Source organism: Nuphar pumila, chromosome 8 (assembly GCF_984573655.1).
Source record: "Nuphar pumila chromosome 8, dmNupPumi1.hap1.1, whole genome shotgun sequence".
In the NCBI taxonomy this organism is placed as follows: domain Eukaryota; kingdom Viridiplantae; phylum Streptophyta; class Magnoliopsida; order Nymphaeales; family Nymphaeaceae; genus Nuphar; species Nuphar pumila.
Genome location: NC_143256.1, coordinates 6,338,363 through 6,361,350, shown reverse-complemented (window position 1 = coordinate 6,361,350; position 22,988 = coordinate 6,338,363). Strand labels below are relative to the sequence as shown.

Genomic DNA, 22,988 nt, shown 5'->3' with positions numbered 1-22,988 from the left:
GGTTGTATATACAGTTACGTCCCTCAACTGACTTGTTTTTACACATATATTTTACTTCACTACTATTGTTTTTGTATTCATTTGTCCTATTTTGAATTATGATTGTACAACTCTTGTTATCATAGGAATTAAGTTTTTCATTACAAGATGGCAACAAAGAAGAGAAAGAACACAAAATTTACTGATCCTGAATGACCTCTAGGATTTGATGGTTGTGTGGTATTTCATGAGACACTTGACATATACAATAGGCTTGTCACTCCGATAGAGAGGGATCATGCTCTAGCACCAAAATTTTGGTTGTCAAATCTTGTCCACAAAAAATACAGCATCAACGATATGCAACGTAGAAATATGCTCTCATCCAAGCAATTGTATGCACTTCCAATTGCTCAGCTGCTAAAATTTTCAGACAGACCCATAAGTCCTACTGATTCTGAAAGAAATATTGATGAGATTACTGCTAAATATTTGTCTCTCATCCCAAAAGCATTGAAGTAGGGGGAGGGGTCTCAGTGGTGAAGAAGTTTCACTCATTGGCTACCTCTAAGGTTGTTGCTAACCTCAATCTTCGAATATAGAAAGCTGGAGATGTGGCCACTTATAGTGGCAGTGAAGAGATAGTGATGAAGGCAGTTCTACCTTTACCTCCGGGATTAGATTAGGAGGGGAGTAAGAGTTCGGATGTAGAGGAGAGTCATGTTGGGCCACATAGTGCACAGTAGGTTCCTTCTCCTCCTTTAGTGAGAGTGCATGATTCGAGTAGGAGGTTGCAACAACAAACAATGTCTGGTTCCAAGGGATAGGTAATTTTCTATATTTATTTTATATGTTCAATGTTAATTTTACATTCAATGATTGTTAAAATTGTCATATAAAACTGCCACTTGATGTTTGTATGTGTATGTATGTAAGCATAGATACTGCCACATTTTGTTATATTTGTAAGCATAGATGTTGTCACTTGATGCTTGTATATGTGTGTAAGCATAAATTATGAATATGTGCATGTGAGTGCAATAGCCACATTAGCCTTCATCACCCCTCGTGCATCGATTCTTCTAGCACAAAGCACACTCATGGTTTCTAGCATTGTCGAAGACTTATAAGGATTTGCTTGATCAGGTGCATTTCTAAAAATTCTTAGAGATCATGCCATGGAACATCAGTCAAGGTCTTATTGATCCTATTATGCAGTTTTGGAGTCCATCATCAAACACATTCAACTTCGTAGACATTGACCCGATGATTACATTGGAGGATATTACGTAGCATGAATCACCATATTGGAGTATCAGGGGAAGCCAGTGACTGGATGTTGATGGGGAGAATTCAAGGAATTGGGTTGTGTCCTCATAGATACAAAAGATGAGGCGTGGAACGGTGCTGAGATCAAAATATTATGGTTGAGGAACCACTATGACCTCACATTGATAGAGTTATGGTGGAAAGTTGGTGCTGACTTTTGGAGATAAAGGCAAAAAAAATCTGTAGAACAATATCAAAGCATTTTTTTCTCTACTTTTTTGGTGGATGATTATTCATTGACTCGGTGGAAAGACTATTGATGGATTGTACTTGGAGTTGTTATAACCATTGACTTCTATCAATGAATATGCATGGAGAGTTGTCATTCTTGCACACATGTATTCAGGTTTGTCTTAGTGAAAGACTAACAAAAAAAATATTATAGGCATGTTGGTTTTTTCAGAGGTATTCATTCTTTCATGTTTCTTATTTGATATTTCTTTGCATTTGTTATCTATAAATTATTGATGTAGTACTAATCCTTGTATTAATCTTTATAGGTTTGGATACGGGAGCACATATCCATTGGAAGACCCTTAGGACATATATACCCTTTCCCTAAATTTTAACGTGCTGCAATGTGGAGACAGACACACGACAAAGAGTATAAAAATGATCAAAGAGGGTTGGAACATAATATCAATAGGTGTCTTGCATAGCATAATTATAGAATATCATCGAAGCACATGTAAGTTTTCTTCAAATAATCTGTTGGAGGTGTTCATTCATTGGTTGGATGTATTCATAATGGTTATTATGTTTTAGTTAATGTAGTGCTCATACGTAGACGTGGTAGATAAGGGACCATGAGGATGTGATTGTGCATGTGAGAGACCTCGCAAGGAGTAACATTTGGTTGCACAACATAAACGAAGTTGAGCAACAACTAGCCAATCAAGTGATTCAGTAGTGTAGCTTTGTTTGGCAAACATCCCTTCACCCAAGAGTAGTTAATAAAATAATTCATGACACATTAAAGGATAAGAAGAAGGATAACCCCACTTTGTTTGAATACGAACTGAAAAACTGGTATGACGATAGGAAAAACATCAATAGGGAATCCATGGCCAATATGCACAAAGATGAAGAGAGAGATAAGGTTTACATCAAGGAGAAAGTTGGAGTTACAACATGTGCTACCAGGCGGATGTAGAAATTGCTCATTTAATGGAAGAAGTTGTCAGGTTAAGGGAAATGCTTAACTATCAAGGTGGTCTTATCATTCATTTACAAAAATATAATACACAATTGTGGCTGACCATTCTGCATAAATATCCTTAAAAAAAATACAACAATAAACTGAATGAATACTTAAACAAAAGAAACACAATATTGAATAGATAATAATAGTGTGTCTCATATATATGATGTTCTTATCAACATGTTTTGTAGTCCTCATCGAATTGTACAACCTTAACTCCTTTGTTTTCATATTCATCTCTCAAAGAACCTAGGATAATTGCCTCAGTTTACAAGAACCAAGAGCTGCAACACAAATTGATTTTAAGGTAGTTGTGCAGTTTGAATTTTATGTTATGTAAGTGTATATCTTGTCACATTCATATAACAGATACAACACGTGATCAGACGCCAAGCATGCACGTGATCTGACTCGATATAGAGGAGCTTTAAGAATTTATTATGAATTTTATTATTTAGTGATTAGTTTCCATTAGAAGGAAGAAAAGAAAAGATATATTGTTTTATATACTCATAAAGAAGTATGGGGTCATGTAAATGGTCTTGGCACTAAGTCTCACTATGAATTGTTCTAGGTGCTGCATCAAATAGGTAACTATAGTCATGTTATTTTTAAAATAATCTACATACAATCATAACAAACAAACATACCTAAAAAAACTTGTAATATACAATTACTTTATTGACCAACAAAGTTTCTTCAAAAAATAGCCGCACTTCACTATATTTTGGCTTTGCCAACACAACCTCTTAAGTCTAAGCCATCACAATTGTGTTGGATGACAGGCCCTTGACTCCTTTTCCTACACCGCATGTAAATTGTGTGTTCTTTCTTTTCTTTGTTGTCATATTGGAATAAAAAACTTAATTCATACGATAACAATAAGGGGTACAACCATAATTTATACAAGCAACATCAACAATTCAAAATGTTATAAATGAACACAGAAACGATAATCATGTACTAAAATAGACATACAAAAACAAGTTAGTTGAGGGACTTGCATCGATGTGATACAAACAATATTAGACTAACCATCAGTTAACGATAAAAACACTACATTCAAAATCATTTTTCATAAAATACAAAGCTTGTGGATGATGTCAGAAACACCTTACTTTTCTTTGACATAGGCAAGGCTTTCAATCTGGCTAACTATTGTATGTATAGCCTTTTTTGCTTCTTTTTTATTTTATTTTCTCATTTTTTTTGTATTATATTTTTAAATTAAACAAAATTTATTTTTAAAATAAACTGATTTAGTTTAGAATTCAATTTCGACAACATTGTTCAAAAATATGCAACCATGCGCTAATGTTAATTTCTTTCGCAAAATTTTCTTGATCAGAACAAGTTGTACTGACTACTCAAACAAAGATTTATTAGTTCAATGCTAATTGTTTTGTCTAATCAAATGCAAAACAAAACTGGTTAAGGACAGCTTGTTCAAGGCAAGTTTGTCTTAGCATAAGCTTGTCTTGAACCAACAATCCTCAATTGTTCTGGTCATTCTTCTTTCTAGCAGATTATCTTAGCTTCATACTATTCTTATGATTTTATTACTTTGAAGCTTGGATTTATGGCCTCTGATAATTCATGAAATGTATATCATATTATCATAAAAGTATGCAATTATGTGAACTGTCATAGCTTAAACACTTTTGTTTATGTTGTTTTAGGTGTGAAAGAGTTATGGTTTGAATTCCGTTAGAATCAGAGTTAAAATGAGGAAATTAGAGCATTTTTTGAGAAATCAGATATATACTTATGCGAACTGGATTCAGATCTGATCCAAATTGTGCCAAATGGATATCAAATCTGGTCCACACATCCTTCAGATCTTAGTCCAAGATCTATATGTTAATAAATTCATAAAAACCTTCTTTGAAAATGGTGTAGACACTTTTTAGCAATTTTAGAAAGTTTGGTTATTTATTTATAAATATTGTAAAATAGGACTTATTTTATAACTTTTATAAACTATTTTTATAAAAGGGGAACGTCTAGCACTGTAGAGATTGTCTTACACCTACAGTTTCATGCTCCTTTTACCATATCCCTCTTTTCTCTTTCTTTGTCCCTGCCTCTTCCTTCTTTATGCTTCCCTTTTTTATGCTATTTTGCTTCTCAGTACCATCATGTTTTTCACTGCCTTCTTTTTTTTGTTGTTGCTTTTCATATGTGTTGTAGGTACACATGGTTGAAAGCTTTTGATTTGGATTTGGTGTGAACCACTATCTACCACCACGATCAGCTGATCGATAACCCACTGCCTTTATAACCGATCGATCTCTTTCTTCCAACGCCGATCTCTCCCTTCGTTATCTCAGTTTCCAGCCATGCTGCAACAAAAATAGAATTTCAGCAAGAAAAAAACATATATGACGTGAGATTTGAACTGTAAGTCCATTTTTTCTCTCCTTTTTTATTTTTTGCTTTTTATTTTTTATTCTTTTTAGAAAATATATAAAGAAAATAAATCTTGGCCATTTTTCTTTTGAGTTTTCGTTTAAACTTTTGATATATGATGTTATTTTTCGTTTAGAGCCAGTCTGCGGTGTCTGGTCATTTTTTTTGGCATTTTGGTTGAGTCTTGAGTTGTTTGATCGAAAGAACTTAACCGAAAAGGCTTGTCGGGTAAGTTCTGGTTTATAAAATTTGTCTATATGAATCTATAGCATAGTTTATTTTTATATTTGCTTTGATTTGATTGTCCTTGTGTTGGTTTTAGATTAGATCTTAATTTATTTATTTTAGATTTAAGTTTTTCATAAAATAAAAAATAGATAAATTAGGGTTTTTTTATTTTCTTGATTTTTCAACATAATTTTCATGTTTTCTTCAAATTGTTAGATAAAGAATAGTTTTTTATTATTATTTTGTGATTTTTGAATAGTTTAGGTTCAGATTTAGGTTAGATTTAATTTAGAATAGTTTCTTTAATTCAGTATTCATTAGATTTAATTAAATAGAAAAAAAATAATATAGTCGATTAGAGTTCTTACTTTTCTTTTTTATTCTTTTAATAGTATATCATTAGATCTCGTTCTTGCTTATGTATTTTTGTTCTCTAGAGTAATCAATGCATGTTATTTCACATTTCTTGCATGATAATTAGTTCTTTTAATTAGTAGTTATTCAATTGATAGTCTAGTTTAAAAAAATAGATAGAGTAATTAGTTATTTTAATTTTTTTTATTTATTGAAATAGGGTAAATTTAATTATTTTCAGTTCTTATTGATTAGTTAATGTAATTTTTAATTCCAAAAAATTTATTTTTAGCAATTAGATCATAAACAGTTGTTTAAAGTTAATTATCATTTTTAGTTAATTAGTCTTAATTTAACCGATTTAGGAATAGTTAGTTATTTTGGTTATTTATTAAATTCAATCACTTTAATTCTGCTAATTAGATTAGTGTTATATCTAATTTAATGTCAATAGATTAATTAAAAATTAGTTTAGTTAAAATAGATTTAGCCAAATTATTTCCTTTCTCTAATTATTGCTTTCCTTTAAATTGTTTAGTTAATATTAATTATTTTATGTAGTCGTGTTTTGATGTAGAAAATCAATTTTCATTCAGTTAATATTTGTTTAATTGATGCATGCTAGATTAGTTTTAATTTCCATTTGCGTTAATTAGATTTAGTTGATAAATAGTAACTGAATCTTGTCTTTCTTTATTTCTTTATTTATTGTTAATTAGATAAGTTAGGCTAGTCTTTATTATATTTCTATATTTTGTCATAGTTAGTTATTATTTCCTGCAGCCATTAATTAGTTTTGATTTAGTTGTTCAATTAGTTTTAATTTAATCTTGTAAATTGTTCAGTTAGTTTAAATTAACATTAGTTGATCCTTGCTTTTGACTTTCATTCATTTATTAAATAGTTAGAATAGCTATCATAGTTAGTTTTATTATTTGTTAATTTGTTAGATATTGTACAACATCTTTGTTATTTGTTTGTTATTTAGCATGTTAAGTTTAATTTTTAATTCTTGTTAGTCGATTATAACTTTTGTCTTCTAGCTAGTTAGTTATTTTCTTGTTAGTTGTTAAGTAGTTTTAATCCTTGAATTTAGTTAGTCTAGTTTTCTTGTTATTGATTAATTAGATAAAGTTGTTAGTCAGTTCTTGATTCTTGTCAATTCACATTAGACTATTAGTTTTAGTTATTGAATAATTAATTACATTAATTAATTTCAGTAGTTTAGTTATTTCTTTCTTAGCCCATAAATAGTTTAATTTTAAATTAGAATAATTGTATTTTCTCTTAGTTAATATTTGTCCTCTTTATTTCATATTTTAGTTCATTAATTCTTTATTGTCCCTTTTTAATTAAGAACTCTTTTTAATTTAGTTTTCCAAAATTTTGTAAACCTTAACATAGTTCTCCTTTTTATTTCATAGGCCCGTTAGTTGAGTCTCCTTTTTATTTATTGTTCAGTGTATTATCATCCCTTATTTAGTTGAATATACCTGAATACATTGTTAGAAGAGGGAAGGTCTCTTTTTGTTTGTTTGTTTTTTATATTACAGGTCCCTATATTGTGCCAGCATAACGAGGAGGGTGGGCTGAGGTGGATGTAAAGAATATGGTCATCAAGGTCTGGATATCATTTGAGAGCCTGAGATTAGTTTAGAATTTTTTATTGTTACTGTTCCTTTTGTTTTTCAATTAGCTTGTAATTAAAGATAGTGTAATTTTCTTTTCAAGGTATTAATAAAGTAAGCCCTTTTGTGAATTGTTTTGCCTAAGTTTTGTTTCCTGTGAAGACGATCTGACTTACTACTCTGTAACAAGTGCAAAAACTAGATTTTAAATTATTATTTGATGTGCATATCTTGATTTAAAAATATTGTTTTCAAAATTGTCACCAACCTCTTACTAGTCTTCTATATGATCATGATTTATTTGATTTTTTTGGTTTCCTGTTTAATTTCATGTTTACATGAACTATATAGACACAATTAGCAATCTTTATTTGCATTTTCTGTTATGAATATCTTATGTACTTTGAATGCTAGTGTTGGTGTTAAAATACTTATAAAGTATGCTTGTAGTGATGCTTCACAATAAAAACAACATTGGACAACTATTCACCAGAAAACCTAGCCATCGGAAAGCTTACTAGAAAAAAACTCGATTGAGGGATGCCAATGGTTTTACAAAAAATATTTGTAAGAGATTCACTAGACAAATTTCATGAAGGGGGGCAAAATTCAAGGTTTTCACCACTGGCGATGAACCGCTACTAATAAGGAATTTTCACAAAGCCTAAATATCATTGGAAGGTTACCGAAAGGATTGGGGACCACAAGAACCCTATGGTTGTGAAAAAAGGGTTGAGAAATAAAGTGTTATTTATATGGGATAAAATTTTGCAATATTAGCGTGATTCAAATAAGAAATTTTTAAATATCGAGCTTTAAAAAGTTTTTAGTAATTTCGCAATACTTCATGTAATACTTTTTTAAAATTTTACAAGGTAAGGACTTGTGCAACAATTAAAATATTTTTGCAATGTGCCTTACGATACTCGTCACTAGTTTCGCAAGTGTTTTGAAATTTCATAATCATTTTTAGAATATCGCAACCTTGTGATTTTGTTGACAAGTTTCGTGCAGTCCATAAACTTTTAGCATCGTGACCCACAAAAATTAGAAATTCACAACTGTGAAGGGTAAAAGCATCTAAAAAAATTGAGAACCTACATAATTGTTCATTTGACAAATTTATTGAATTGTGGGGCATTTTTTAAAAAGCATCATTTTTGTCGTACATTATAATCATTTTTCGGTTAAAATTTTGATATATTGAGCGCTATTGATTTTTCAATCTTGCATACATGATAGAATAACTAGGGGTGGGCGTCGGCCTAGTCCAGTCTGTTGGAAAAACCCTAGCCCACTGACCATCCGTCAGTAGACCCATGGGCCTAATTGGGGAGGCCTATTATATAATATATAATATATATTATGTTATATATAATGCATTATATATATAATAACGGGCTGGACTAGGCCTGCCAGTGTTGGCCTGCTTTAGGTCGAGCTGGGCCAGAGGCCCAGCTCGGGCCGAGCTAGGGCTAAATATATTGGCCCAGCCCCGAACCATTGTGGGTTGGACCAAGCTGCCCCACGGGCTACCTGGCCTAGTGACCACCTTTAAGAATAACATCATCCAAGCACTGATTTCTACAAAAACATGTAGATCACATCTAGAGGGTTAGACATGCAAAAAACATTAAAAATAAAAAATATTACAATTTTTTACTAAGGATTTCATACCCATGAGTCTAACACACACACACACACACACACACACACACACACACACACACACACACACACACACATATATATATATATATATATATATATATATATATCAAGAATTAGAAACTTACAAAATGGACATATTGCTAAATGAAACATGCTAATGAATTTTCAGTGTTTTTTTCAAAATTCTAACCCCTTAGTTGTGTTGGGCATGATTGACTTACTAGAAATTACTACTTGGTTCATGCATTTTGGATGGAAAAAATGGTATTTGGAGCTTCAAAAATTTATGAAAATTATAGGCCGTTGAATTTTGAAACCTTATAAAAATATTCATACATCAGAATCAAATGCTCTAAGAAGTGAAAAACAAGCATATAGATCACATCCATGACAGAACTAAAAACAAATCAAAAATCCAATTGCATGTTTTAATTAGCACCGTGCTCATTTTGTAGGTTTTCAGTTCCTTGTATATATACATATATATATATATAGAGAGAGAGAGAGAGAGAAATGAAAACCTCCCCAATGGAAACTTTCCCAAACCTCCTCAATGGATATTTTTTGGTATTTTTCAAAATTCTGACCATATAGATTTGTTTTACTATAAATTGACACTAGGATCATGAATTTTGGATAGAAAAAATGGTATTTGAAGCCTTAAAATTTTATGAAAATTGTACACCATTGATTTTGAAACTTATAAAAACCTCTCCATGCATCGGAATCAAATTCTCCAAGAACTGGTTTCTATAGAAACAAGCAAATAGATAACATCTGTAAGGTCAAAATTTTGAAAAAAAATACCAAAATCTAATAAAACGTCTATTGGAAAGGTTTGAGAGGGTTCTCCATTAGAGAGGTTTTCAGTCCCCAATATATATATATGTGTGTGTGTGTGTGTGTGTTGCTGTGCAATCCATCACGAGGTGTGATGGACGGCCAACGCCTAAAAAAACTTCAAAAATATTGTTTTTGTGAGTTTTAAGTTTTATCAAGGCTTTAGAGTGTCGCTATTCGGGCCCAAGGGATATGCACATAGATGCACAATGAGCCGAGCTAGCTCGGGCTCGACCCATTTAAGCTCAACTCGAGCTCGTTCAAAAAATAAATGAGTCAAGCTTGAACAAAGGTTTAAGCTCGATACACATAAACGAGCCAAGCTTGAACATGTAGTCCAGCTCAGTTAGGCTCGATAAACCCAATTAAACTCGATTCACATAGTTATATAAAGAATTTAGATTTTATATATGTATATTACTTTTCTTTACCAAGTCTTTGAACTCTATTGAAAGTTGGGTTCATATCCCACTACTTGCGTCTCTTTTAAAAAGTGCTTTTGACATTTTAAAAAAAACAGAAATTTTTATAAAGGTCTTCAACTCGAGCTGAGCTCCTGTTCAAGCTTGGCTTGGCTTGAGCTTGAGATTGAGCCGATCTTGAACAGCCAATTTTTCTTATCGAGTCGAGCCGAACCAGACCAAGCTCATTTCGAACCCGGCTCGTGTGCATCCCTATGTGCACAACTTTTGAAAAAAAAATGTTTAGCGACACTTTAAAGCATCACTAAAGGCCCCAACAGAACTGGGAGTTTTAGTGGCGATTTAAAGAGCGTTGAAGGACCGTTTTTAGCATCTTTTTTCCTTTAATGAACAGTGGCGGTCCATCACACCGTGTAGCTGTGCACAACTACCAATCACTATATATATAAGTGTTCGATGCTTTTTGTGCCTACCGTGCTTTGTATGAGTTTTCAGGTTATTTTTCAAAAATCTGACCCTACAGATGTATTCTTCATGATCAATTTGCTAGAAAATCACACTGATCATGTTTTTTTGAGAAAAATGATTTTTTAAGCATTTAATATTTTTTAAAATTGTAAACCGTTAATTTTTTAATCTTATAAAAACCTAACTTGGTGCTGGAATAGGACCATCCAAAAGTCGATTCTCACAAAATCATGCATGTAGATCACATCTGTATGGTCAGATTTTAGAAAAAATAGAAACAATCTTTCCAAAGCTTGGTAGGCATCCGCGCAGCACAAAAATGTGTTAGGCACCAACCCATCACTATATATATATATATATATATATATATATATATATATATATATATATATATATATATATATATATATATATATATATATATAATTGCAAACATGCTAAATGAAACGTTAAATGGGGTTTTCAGGCTTTGTGCATTTTGGCTTACCAAATGTAGATTTTAATTAGGATAAAATCTGATTCATTGACATCAGTACCAATTGTGTACCTTCTCTTTGTCACTATGGTCAGAACTGAAATATGATGTCATCCTTTTATAGGATGCACTGGACCAGTCCAGAACGATGAGATATGTTGGAATGATGCATCGTGGATCAAAATTTCCATTATTTTGGATAATTGGATATTTAATACAAAATTAATAATACAGAGCCTATAGCCTAAATCAAAACCTGGGTTAATACCTCCATGATCATCATTTTCTGTTCCAGTAAATAAAAAACCTAGTACAAATCTTTCCCAATTTGATTAAGAATATCAACTACAAAAAAGAATAAGATGCATGGATTAACATCTAGGAACGGATACAACAAGGGCTTTTGCTCTTAAGAAATAAAAGGATCGATTAGTAGGAATGCAGGTTGATCCTTCAAACCAACCAAATCATAATACCACCACCATCAAAATAACATGAGAGAGAGTGATTGTGGGCTCTTCACATGTATTTATGGTATCAGTTTTTTCTCTCTCTCTCTCTGAGCATGGCGCGCACGCACAGCTCCATGACACCATTGTTTTGTTCAACTTTTCTAATGCACTACAGAGAAGCGGATATGAATTTCACAACCGTACAATTCTCATGTATACTATAGGAAAGTAACAACAATAACATCATTCAAATGACTACAGCTATCCACAGCAACTCCTTTTCACCTGATGCAGATCTAACTCAAGCGACTTCCAAAGCAGGTGCATATTCCACTAACTTTCACAGCAGACTCACCACACAATGATACCCATATCTTTACAACAGACCCACTTTCAGGTCAGACTGATTCTCAAAGCCACGCTGTTCATTTTGCTAGATCAGGTACGAACACAAGAACGTGGTTAATCCCAGCAAATGGTATAAGATGGAGACACCACACACACACAAGCCACCATCATAATTCCTGACCATCGAGATCAGGTTTTGATGGATACTCAAGTCCCTGAAGGGCAGGCATCCTTCGCAAGTCTTCTTCTGAGTATGCAGGGAAAAACCAATATCCCTTGTCTGCTCCAAAAACCTGCTTCCAACATAACATGCGTATCACTTTCTCCACAATATATGTAGACATGCATCAATTTCTAGAAGTATATTCGCCTTGCAACCACATATACTATCATTCATCAAGCATAAAACATTCAACATAAAATCTGATTGGGAATCAATAGAAACAATGAAGGCATAAGAAAGCAGAAGAGATCAAAGAAAAGAAAAGATTGAAAAAGAGTGATTGGGAAAGAACAGTTGGAGAATAAGATTCAGAAGAAGCAAGATCGTAGGAGATGAAGTGAATCTATCTTCGAAGCAGTTTTGTTACCATGTAAACTTTTGGTATCTTACTAGTAGCCCAAAGCACAATTTCTTTTCCTAATAGACGTCACCTTTGCCACAACGCTGGGGAGTCCCATGGTCATCTGTTCTTTTTCTTGCAATTATGGCTGCAAATATCTGGGTTTCTATCGTTGGGATGTTTTCTAAAACGAGGATTCCCAATTCAAATACATTAGTGAATTGAAGAAGTGGTTTTCCGTTCAATTCAGTAAGCTTAGTTGGAAAGTTGTTGGCAGTCTATCTTGCATGTCATCTGGAAGCTTCATTTCTTCAGGAACAAGTGGCTCACAATGAACACACACTCGATCTCTGGAGCTAAACATGGAAATTTTGCCTGCTCGTTGGGAACTCATACTAGCGATGAACTTGAATAGTAATACTCTGCATATGGTGAAGATATAGCTCAATGATGGACTGGTTATAGACACTTCTGAACCGGTTTTCCTGTGGATAGTCTTCAAGTGTACTTTTGTACCTGGGAGAGATCAGATGGATTCAGAATTGCTTTCCATCTCTTGGTGTTGGTGGGATGCAACTCATTTTGTCAGAGATTCAGGTTCTACAATTGCTGAACGAGTCGACAAATATTCCAATGTAAACAGCAAGAGATGATTACGAGTGTTGATAGCGTCAAGGGAAGGGAGAGAGCCAAATTCTCCAGATTACTTGTTTCAATGCCTTAGTGAATCATTGCATTATTTCTTTTAGAGGGTCTTATGTTCAATTATGTAAAACTCTTTTAGTATTGCACAAGATGGGTGATACTTCATATTGGAAATATAAACAACCTGATTGGATTTAAATCATGTGGTGCAGATTCATGTACACATTGCAAAATCAATATTGCAAGAGATGATTAAGAGTGTTGATAGAGTCAAGGGAAGGGAGAGAGCCAAATTCTCCAGATTACTTGTTTCAATGCCTTGGTGGATCATTGCATTATTTCTTTTAGAGGGTCTTGTGTTCAATTATGTAAAACTCTTTTAGCATTGCACAAGATGGGTGATACTTCGTATTGGAAATATAAACAACCTCATTGGATTTAAATCATGTGGTGCAGATTCATGTACACATTGCAAAATCAATATTTACTTGCAAATGAATTCAGATGGGAGCACATCCTCCAGCATGCTTATCAAAAAAGAAAAGAAAAAAAGAAAAAGATAAGATGGCACCTGTTCAAAGTTCTTTCTTCGACCTAGATCATACCGCCATTTAGGAGAAGTCTTCTTTTCATATGCCTGAATACAAGGCCCACATAGAATGAGAACAAGGAATCTAGGGATTAAACACATTTACAGCATACTTACCTCAATAGTAGTTGTGTTTGCGGACACCAGAGATATATGCATGATCAAAAACCCCATAACACTTAATGCAAAAGCCAGGTTCAACACTGAATATAGCAAATGAATAAGTTCAGAACACAAGCTAGAGAAAAACATCATTAATCAGTAAGAAAACGGAAAAAGAGAACTCATACCAAAAGCCAGGAAGGTGGTAGCAAGAGTTCCAGGTGTACCAGGGATTTCTCGGTCACTAAAGAAAGCTATGAAGTGCGGCAATAGAGATAATGTAACAAGGGTTGTTTCAAGAAAAGTGTATAACTGCATTTAATGATAGAAATCAATTTTTCATAAAACGAGAAAAACAAAGATTAACAGCTACATGAAAATGAACGAGCAACATCATGTGAACACCTATGTGAAAAACTTATTTTCATAGGAACACTCCATGGAAAGAAACATCACAGTTATAATCATCAAAATCATAGGGTGAATCATCTTTCTTAAAATGTATATAAAACATTTAATTGGATAATTAATAAGGACAATTGAAACTACAGAAGATAGAAAAGCTGATGCATATTTATATTACACTACTCGGATTATAGTCATAGCAGGAAAAAGCACTGGACTTGTGGCAAAAATCAAGTACAAAAGCAGAAACTTAATATAGCAGATCTAACTCTAAATTCAAAACTTCTTTTGATATTGGATGAAATGGAAAATGTAAAAACAAATGTGAGAAAAAGGAAATTTATGTGTAACATCCACTTTACTACTGCAAGGTATGTGTTCTGTGGCAAATCAGCAAAGTAGCACACCCCGTCCGCCTTCTCATTGGTTTTGGCACCATCATGGCCACAGCTGGTGCCTTCAGGTTGTAATTGGAGGTTGGACAGGCAAGGGTTTTGGCAAATGGTCCTCATTGCTCATCTATTGTTGTCCACATTCAGGTACCAGCCCAAAAACTACTAGCATACTTCAAACCATATCCCAGTTGGGTCCTTCTAGACTTAATTTAGAAAAGGATAAAATGGTGTAAGAACCTGAGGACCATATCTGTCATAATGAGCATAACAATGTGGGTCTATACCAGTTTCAGTACATGATAAGTTTGAATCCCAATCTGGCCAAGTCTGATCCATTTCAAGTTTCAATTGTAGCCAAGGGAAACTATCTCAAACTAAAAAGAAATGAATACCTAATAAAAATCAAAATAGAGCCAAACTCAAACTATCTTCAGAAGAAGCTTCACTTACTACAGGTTCAGGTCAAGATTGTGAATCAGCACCATTACGGTGTAGATGTGTTTATGCTCCCACACATGTTCATCAGTTTTCTAAGAGAATTCAGAGATGTTTTGAACACCAGTTAAACAAATCAGCAGTTTCGCTTATCCCTTTTAAAAAGGTTCTCAAGAAACCCTCCAACCTTCAATTATTTGTAAACAATCCAAGTACTAAAGGTTAGCCTTTTGTACCCATGTACAAATGCTGTAAATCATCAAAATATATGCATGAAGGCCACTCAGAGGTTGTAAAACATATTTTGAGATACATTAAGGCTCTGTTTGGGAGCCAGAGATGGGAAGGGAGATGGAATTTAATGAGGCTTTAATTAATACCACCTAACCCCACTGGTGTTTGGGAATCCCGATTTGAGAGATGAGAATGTTGTTAAGACTCTGTTTGGGAGCCGGTGTTGGAGAGGAGATGAGAGGGGTGATATGAGGCTGGAGTTGTCAACATCCTTCCCATCTCCCCTCCCAACACCATTTTCATCTCCTAACCTGTGAGGGTGTAATGAAACTGTTAAAATGTAAAACTGTACATATATATATATATATATAAATACATTTTTCATTTCTTTCTTTTCTGTAATTTTTTTCCTTTATTTTTATTTTTTGTCTTTATGTCATCTAGTTCAGTTTGAACTAGAATGATTGTTGCTAGTCAAGTCTTGTCCAGACTTGACTAGCAATAGAAGTGTTGGACTGACACATTCCAACAGAGTCCTCTTTCAGCTGTGTATATAAAGGGGTGCATCCCCTCTTGTATTTCATTCCAATGCTTTTTAAGCAATTGGTTTTTCATATCAATAAAGAATACATTTTTATTTTTATTTTATTTCCAGTTATACCCTTTTTAAGGGTTACGCTTTAGTGTCATTCTTGACACTTGCCCTTGTGAATCTAAGCTCGTGTTTCGAAGATCCCCATTTCATTTCATGGTATCAGAGTCGTGGAAGTACTAAATCTTGAGGAAAATCTGCCTCGGTTTCCGTGCCCGTTTGCAAAAGTGTTTGCCACTTGAAGAGAAGTGTTTTATCACTTCATTGGGGAATACTTCACATCTTGTTGTATTGTTTTTTTCTTTTCTTTCTTTTTCATTTTCCTTCTTGTTTATCTTCTATCCCTATTCTTTCTCTCCTTGTAATCGATGGATGACAATGATAAAGTCACCATCATGACTATGAAACTAAGCGATACGAACTATGTAACATGGGCTTCAATCATGAAGCACCATATATGGGGAAAAGGCCGATGGGGGATTGTGGATGGTTCCGATTCGGAACCTAAGCTATCTCTTACTAAAAAGGAGGGAGATAAAGAGGTCCCTCTATCGGAAGAAGAGAAAATCAAGGTTATTGCTTCATACGAGAAGAAATAGAAAGAATGGAGAATATCTCATGCGAAGATAATGTCATGGCTTATCAATAGCGTTGACATTAAAAAATGCTCAAGTCTTGCCAAATTTGATCATGCCGATAAGGCATGGGAATACCTTAAGAATATGTATTCCCTTAAAGATATTGCACACGTGTGCAACCTCCAAGAAAAAGTTCGAATGATGACACAAGGAGACAAAACTATTCGTGAATATTACAATGGGTTGTCCGAACTTTGAGAAGAACTTTTCCTTTTAGAACCAAAGTGGCATTGTGCCGAAGACATCGAGCTTCGTCAGAAACAACTCGATCTGAACATTTTTACCAGTTTATCACTGGATTAAGGCCGAAATTTGAAACCACTAAATCGGCCCTACTTCACCGGAGAAAAATTCTTTCTATTGTTGAAACTATTGAAGAGTTAACAATGGAAGAAAATCGTCTCCGGAAAGGTTCTTTAAAAATTGAAGATGATTCCGTTTTAGCCGTGTCTAGACCAGGGAATCATGTTCGATCATATAGGCTTTCTCACTTTAACCGACAAAATGGTGACTATGATAAGAAGAAAGTTATTTGTCATCACTGTCATGAACCGGGACACTACAGGCCACAATGTCCCAAACTTAAGAAGCTGAGAGAAAAAAGAGCTGTAATTGCTGGATCGGAGCCTAAAGATCAGGATGCACCAGTTTCCCTGGCCCAACTAATGGAGATTCTTCAGCCTCTCATCAAAGGTGCCTATTCCTCATCTGAAGCTTCAACCGGCGCAACAGCCTCAGCTTTTTCTGATCTAGGTAAAATTTCTTGGTTCCTTGACTCTGGTGCATCTTTTCATATGACCCCAAATAATCAAAAGTCTATCCAAATGTGTTAAAAATAAAACAAGTGTGTCAAAGGTCTTTACTGCTGATGGGACTTCTCTTGAAATAGAAGGAATAGGAAATTTTGAAAAAAATTATAAAACAAAAAAATTTTTTATTCCAGAAATTAGACATGTTCCCAAATTAAATTTAAATCTTTTATCTGTATCTCAAATTTCTGATTATGGGTGTAATATTTCTTTTTCTTCTCATGGTTGTTGGGTACAGGATCGCCAGTCAGGCAAGCTGATTGGGGAAGGCCATAGAGAAGGAGGACTCTATTACATGGATTTTTTGGAAATGCCGAAGAAAGCTTTTTGTTATAATATTCAAAAAATAGAGTTGGAACTGTGGCATAAGAGACTTGGTCACCCACATATAGCCAAAATCCAACATTTCCCAAATCTAGGGAAATTTTGTAACTCTGAATCATTTGATTGTAAAGATTGTATTCTCGGCAAAATGAAAAGATTACTATTTCAGAACAGAACCTTTTTCTCTTCAAGACCACTTGAATTAATACACTCGGATGTTTGGGGTACTGCACTAGTAATTTCTAAAGGAGAATTTGTTTACTATGTTATTTTTGTCGATGATTTCTCCCGACATACGTGGATGTACTTTCTCAAACACAAGTCTGAAATATTTGCATACTTTCAAACTTTTCATAATATGGTTAAAAACAAGTTTCAAAATGATATTACTATTTTTCGCACAGATTCAGGAGGAGAGTTTTTATCCACATATTTTCAAAATTATCTTAAATTGCACGGCATCACACATCAAAGATCTTGTCCTTATACACCTCAACAAAATGGACTGGCAGAACGAAAACATCGCTATATTATGGAAACCACTAGGACTTTATTAATAGCAAATCAAGTCCCGAAAGACTTTTGGGCAGAAGCTGCCTTAACTGCCACCTATCTCATTAATAGGATGTCATCTTCTTCATTACAAAATATCACTCCCATTGAAAAACTTATGAACATTTCTCCAGACTACTCTAGACTAAGAATATTTGGGTGCAAATGTTTCATATTTACTGACAAAAATGATAAACTTTCCCCTCGTGTGATTCCCTGTGCCTTTTTAGGATATGCTGAAAACCAGAAAGGTTATAGATGTTTTGACTTCAAAAATAATAAACTATATGTGTCTAGAAATGTTTCCTTTCTTGAAAAGGAGAGCTTCTTTGATTTTAGAAAATTAAAAGACGTCACTGAGTACTCCTTTTTGCTAGATCTAACATCAACAACTGATGAATATGACCTTGACTGTAACTTTGATGATGATCAAAGAATTATTAATCTTAATGTTGAAAATGAAGAAGCTCATAGAGATATTAGTATTCAATATTCCAGGCGACAAGAGTCTAATCCTCCATATGCACTTGAAAAATATTCTAACATTCCAACTAGACAATCATCCCAAGTCTCGAGGCCTCCAGAAAAGTTTGTATCATACGAGTCTTTCTCACCCATATATAGGGCAGTTATTGCATTAATTCACTCATATGAAGAACCATCCACATATTTTCAAGCAAAAAATGATATCAAATGGATAGAAGTCATGAAAGCTGAATTAGATGCACTTGAAAAAGCTTCTACATGGAATATTCAAGATCTTCCTCCAAGGAATAAAACTATAGGATGTCGATGGGTTTATAAAATTAAAACCAAGAGTGATGGTACTCTTGAAAGATATAAAGCTTGTTTAGTAGCCAAAGGTTATGCCCAAGAATATGAGATTGATTACGAAGAAACCTTTGTTGTGGTGGCTCGTATGACAATTGTCTGAACCTTAATTGCCTTAGCTTCTATCAAAAAATGGTTTGTTTTTCAAATGGATGTCAAAAATGTTTTTTTAAATGGAAAGCTAGTTGAAGAAGTATACATGGAACCCCCTCCTGGTCTAAGTATTCCTAAGGATAAAGTCCTTCGCTTAGAAAAAGCTCTTTATGGACTTAAACAAGCACCAAAAGCTTGGTATGATAGGTTTAGTCGTGTTATGATTGATATTGGTTTTCAATTCTGTTTAACTGACATTGCTTTGTTTATTAAGAATTCTGATGCAGGGATCATTGTGCTTCTTCTCTATGTGGATGATATGATCATCACCGGAAGCGATAAACAAGGAGTTGAAACATTCAAAACACTTCTTAAATCTCATTTTGAAATGACTGATTTGGGCTTGTTGAGATATTTTTTAGGCATTGAAGTTGCTTATTCTCCTAGAGGATATTTATTATCTTAGACTAAATTTGTTTTTTATATTGTTTTCAGGTCTGGTATTACTGATGATAAGAAAGTTGACACTCCAGAAGTTGTTAATGTTAAAATGAAGATTGATGATGGAGAACTTCTTGCATACCCTACTCCTTACAGACAGCTTGTCGGGGCACTTTCCTATCTATTCATTACCAGACCAGATATAGCACATGTTGTTCACACAGCAAGTCAATTTCAACATGCTCCTACTTCTGTTCATATGGGAACAGTCATGCGTATTATCAGATACATCAAGTTCTCTCTTTCACGAGGACTCTATTAGAAGTTATTGTATATTCAGACTCTGATTGTGGTGGAGATGTGAATGATTGATGTGCAACAATAGGTTTTTGTGTTTTTGTAGGTGATTTCTTGATTTTGTGAAAATGCAAAAAACAACAGAAGGTGTCTTTATCTTCCATAAAAGCAGAATCCCGAACTATGACAACTACTATTTTTGAGTTGATGTGGTTGAGACAATTGTTAAAAGACTTGGGAGTTCACATTAGCAGAACCCTCAAGATTATGTTGTGATAACAAAAGCGCAGTTTACATCGCAGGGAATCACATATTTCATAAGTGAACCAAACACATCAACTCAATAGAGAAGAAGATGACAAAAATAAACCATAACTATTAGTATTCCTTATATATCTAATAATCCTCATTACAATACTCATACATAGTAAGAGCATATTGGAATTGACTAGCAGAATGAATGGTATGAGCAATATCAAACTGATTAATAGAACGGTAAGTTAGAGCTTCAATCATTTGTCAGTATGGAGTTGAAAAATTCAAAGGTTCTCCATCATCCTTCTTTATCTTGGCATTGATGACCTCAGGAGTATCAACTCGTTTTTCATCAGAAAACCTTGATCATTCTATTATCTCGGTTGCGTACTTAGTCTGTGATAAAAATAGCTACGAAGTAAGTATGCAACTTCAATACAAAAAAACATAAAAAAAAAAGATCTGTCATATCAAAGTTAGCATTGAGAACATCTTTGATATGACTAACTCCCTGCTTATCACATCTTGTGATAATCATGTCATCCATGTAGAAAAATAAGATTACTATACCTGCATTAGAAGACTTAACAAACAATGCAATGCCAGTATAACAAGATTTAAAACCTATGTCACACGGACTCGGCTGGGGATTAGATGTACCCGCGTCGACACGCCTTGATACGGGTGCGAACATGGGTGCGGCTTCGGACACAGGGCGGACTCGATCAACAGGTGCCGGACTCGGTCAACGCACCTGGGTCGAGTTCATCCACTTTATAGACTCGGTCAACTTTGACTGAGTCTATAAAGGTCCATTTTCAAACTCATTCTTTTTTTCCGGCAGGGGGCGGAGGCCCTTACCATACTTTATTTTCCGACAGGGGTCTCCCCTACATCATATGTATTTTCCGGCAGGGGGCTGCCCCCTGCCTCGGTTTCTCAAACATAAGCCCAAGAAAAAAAATGTGTGTTTGGGGGCTCCCCTCGGGACCCGCGCCGGGGGGGAGCCCCCGGGACCCGCGCCCGGGGGGGGGGGAGCCCCCAGACCCCCCTTCCTATAAGGGCAAAAATTTGAATTAGGCTCCACAACTCATCACCCCCTGCCTCGTTCTTGTCAGGCAGGTGCCTTTTGGGGTCTTTGTGTTTGCTTTCCCTTTGCCGCAGCAGAATCATGTCCCTACAATCTTTATGTGTTAATTTATTGTTATATATATAATTATATATATTTAAATATATATATATATATAGCCGAGTCCTCGTGTCAAAAAATTTTGAAATTGCGCCGCACCCGTACCGGCACCCGCACCCATGTGACATAATTTAAAACCTAGTTAAGTCATCACATTACTGAATCGATCATACCAAGCCTTAGGGATTTGCATTAGATTATAAAAAGTCTTTTGCAAGGGAAGGACTTTTCTTTGTGCCAACCCTAATCTTGGGGAAGGTTCCATATAAACTTCTTCATTAAGATTATCATTCAAAAAAATATTTTTAATATACATTTGAAAGATAAACCATTTTCTAATAGAAATTATAGTATTGAAAGTTATAACAATGATCATTCGAATAACTAGAGCAAATGTTTCTTCATAGTCGATTATGTTCTCTTGACTATACCCTTTAGCTACAAGTCTAGTTTTATATCTCTCTAATGTTCTATCACTTTGGTTTTAATTTTGTAAACCCATATACACCCTATGGTTTTCTTTCCTTCAAGTAATGTTTGAATTTCTCAAGTTTTTGTCTTTTCTAGAGCTTTTAATTCATTATTCATGGTTTTAATCCATTCTTGATGATTATTAGCATCATTATAAGATGATGGTTGTACATGAGTCAATGGCCAAAGTTTGCACTTCATTATGTCATTAAGACTTTCACTTTTATTCTCATGTGCATCATGAGTGTCCTTATTGTCACTCTCATAAACATCATGAATGTGATCATCATTTTTCTCATGAATACTATCAATGTCAACAACTTTATAATGCTCATTAACAAGATAAAAAAGAAAGGAATACTCATAATATTCTTTGGATTTATCCTTATCAAATTTATTTTCATTTTCAAAGAAAATAACATATGGTTTTTCCTTTTTAATTTCATAACATCTATACCCTTTTTTTATTTTTCGCAAATAAAAAACACAAGGAATATCTTTAGCAGAAAGTAGTGTTATTAAAAATGCGCCTCAAGGCGCAAAAAGCGCACATCGCCTCAAGGCGAGGGGCTTTATGCCTTGAGGCGCATGTACAAAGCGCAATAGCCCCGAGGCGTGCGCCTCATAGGCCTTGAGCCACATGCCTCGAGGTGAGGCGCGCCTCAAGCCAAGGCGTACACGCCTTGAATTTTTTAGTCAAATGAGGGTCAAAACCCTCATTTGACCAAAAAATAGGTTTTTTTACGCAGTTTTAACTAAGCTGCTAGTAAAGAGGGCATTTACTACCAGGCAAGGGCAGATACAAGAGAGAAAGAAAAGAAAGAATTTATACAAGGCAAGGGCAATAGCCCTAAACCTAAACAAATCGGGTCTGATCCATAAGACACCGGGTCTCAAACATAAGCCCCAAAAAAAATTCTTTCGGGGGGCGCTGCCCCCTAAGACCCGCCAGGGGCGGCCTCCCCTAGACCCCCGCTGGGGGGGGGGGGAGCCCCCTAACCCCCCTTACTGCAAGGGCAAAAACTCTGAATCAGGCTCCACAACTCATCAGTTGGACCTATGTTAAAATGAGTGGGTCCAAACCTGAATCCAATTAATGTAGGTATCAGATCAAGGTTCAGGTTTAACTGGATTTTTATAAGAAAAACTATACCCAGATCCGATAAAAATTACATAAACTAGACCCAGTCCATACCGGGCAAAATAATATTTTTAATTATTTTACATTGAAAATTTGAGAATCTTAACCGAAACTCCAGTCAGACCTGGTTTGGTATAAAAATTTATAAACCATAACCAACCCATATAATAATCGAACCTCATG

General features: G+C 34.5%; 1 protein-coding gene across 1 annotated transcript in view; it reads right to left on the bottom strand.

Moving 5' to 3' along the window:
• Positions 1-11,405: 11,405 nt before the first annotated feature.
• Positions 11,406-22,988, bottom strand: part of LOC149829515 (putative protein S-acyltransferase 14) — a 40,427-nt gene continuing 28,844 nt past the window's right edge. The window contains exons 4-7 of the mRNA XM_090015991.1: positions 13,892-14,015; positions 13,719-13,804; positions 13,584-13,649; positions 11,406-12,097 (exon numbers count right to left, since the gene is read on the bottom strand). Coding sequence (XP_089872117.1) covers positions 11,972-12,097; positions 13,584-13,649; positions 13,719-13,804; positions 13,892-14,015 — 402 coding nt within the window. The 3' untranslated portion in view covers positions 11,406-11,971. The remainder of the gene's footprint in view (positions 12,098-13,583; positions 13,650-13,718; positions 13,805-13,891; positions 14,016-22,988) is intronic.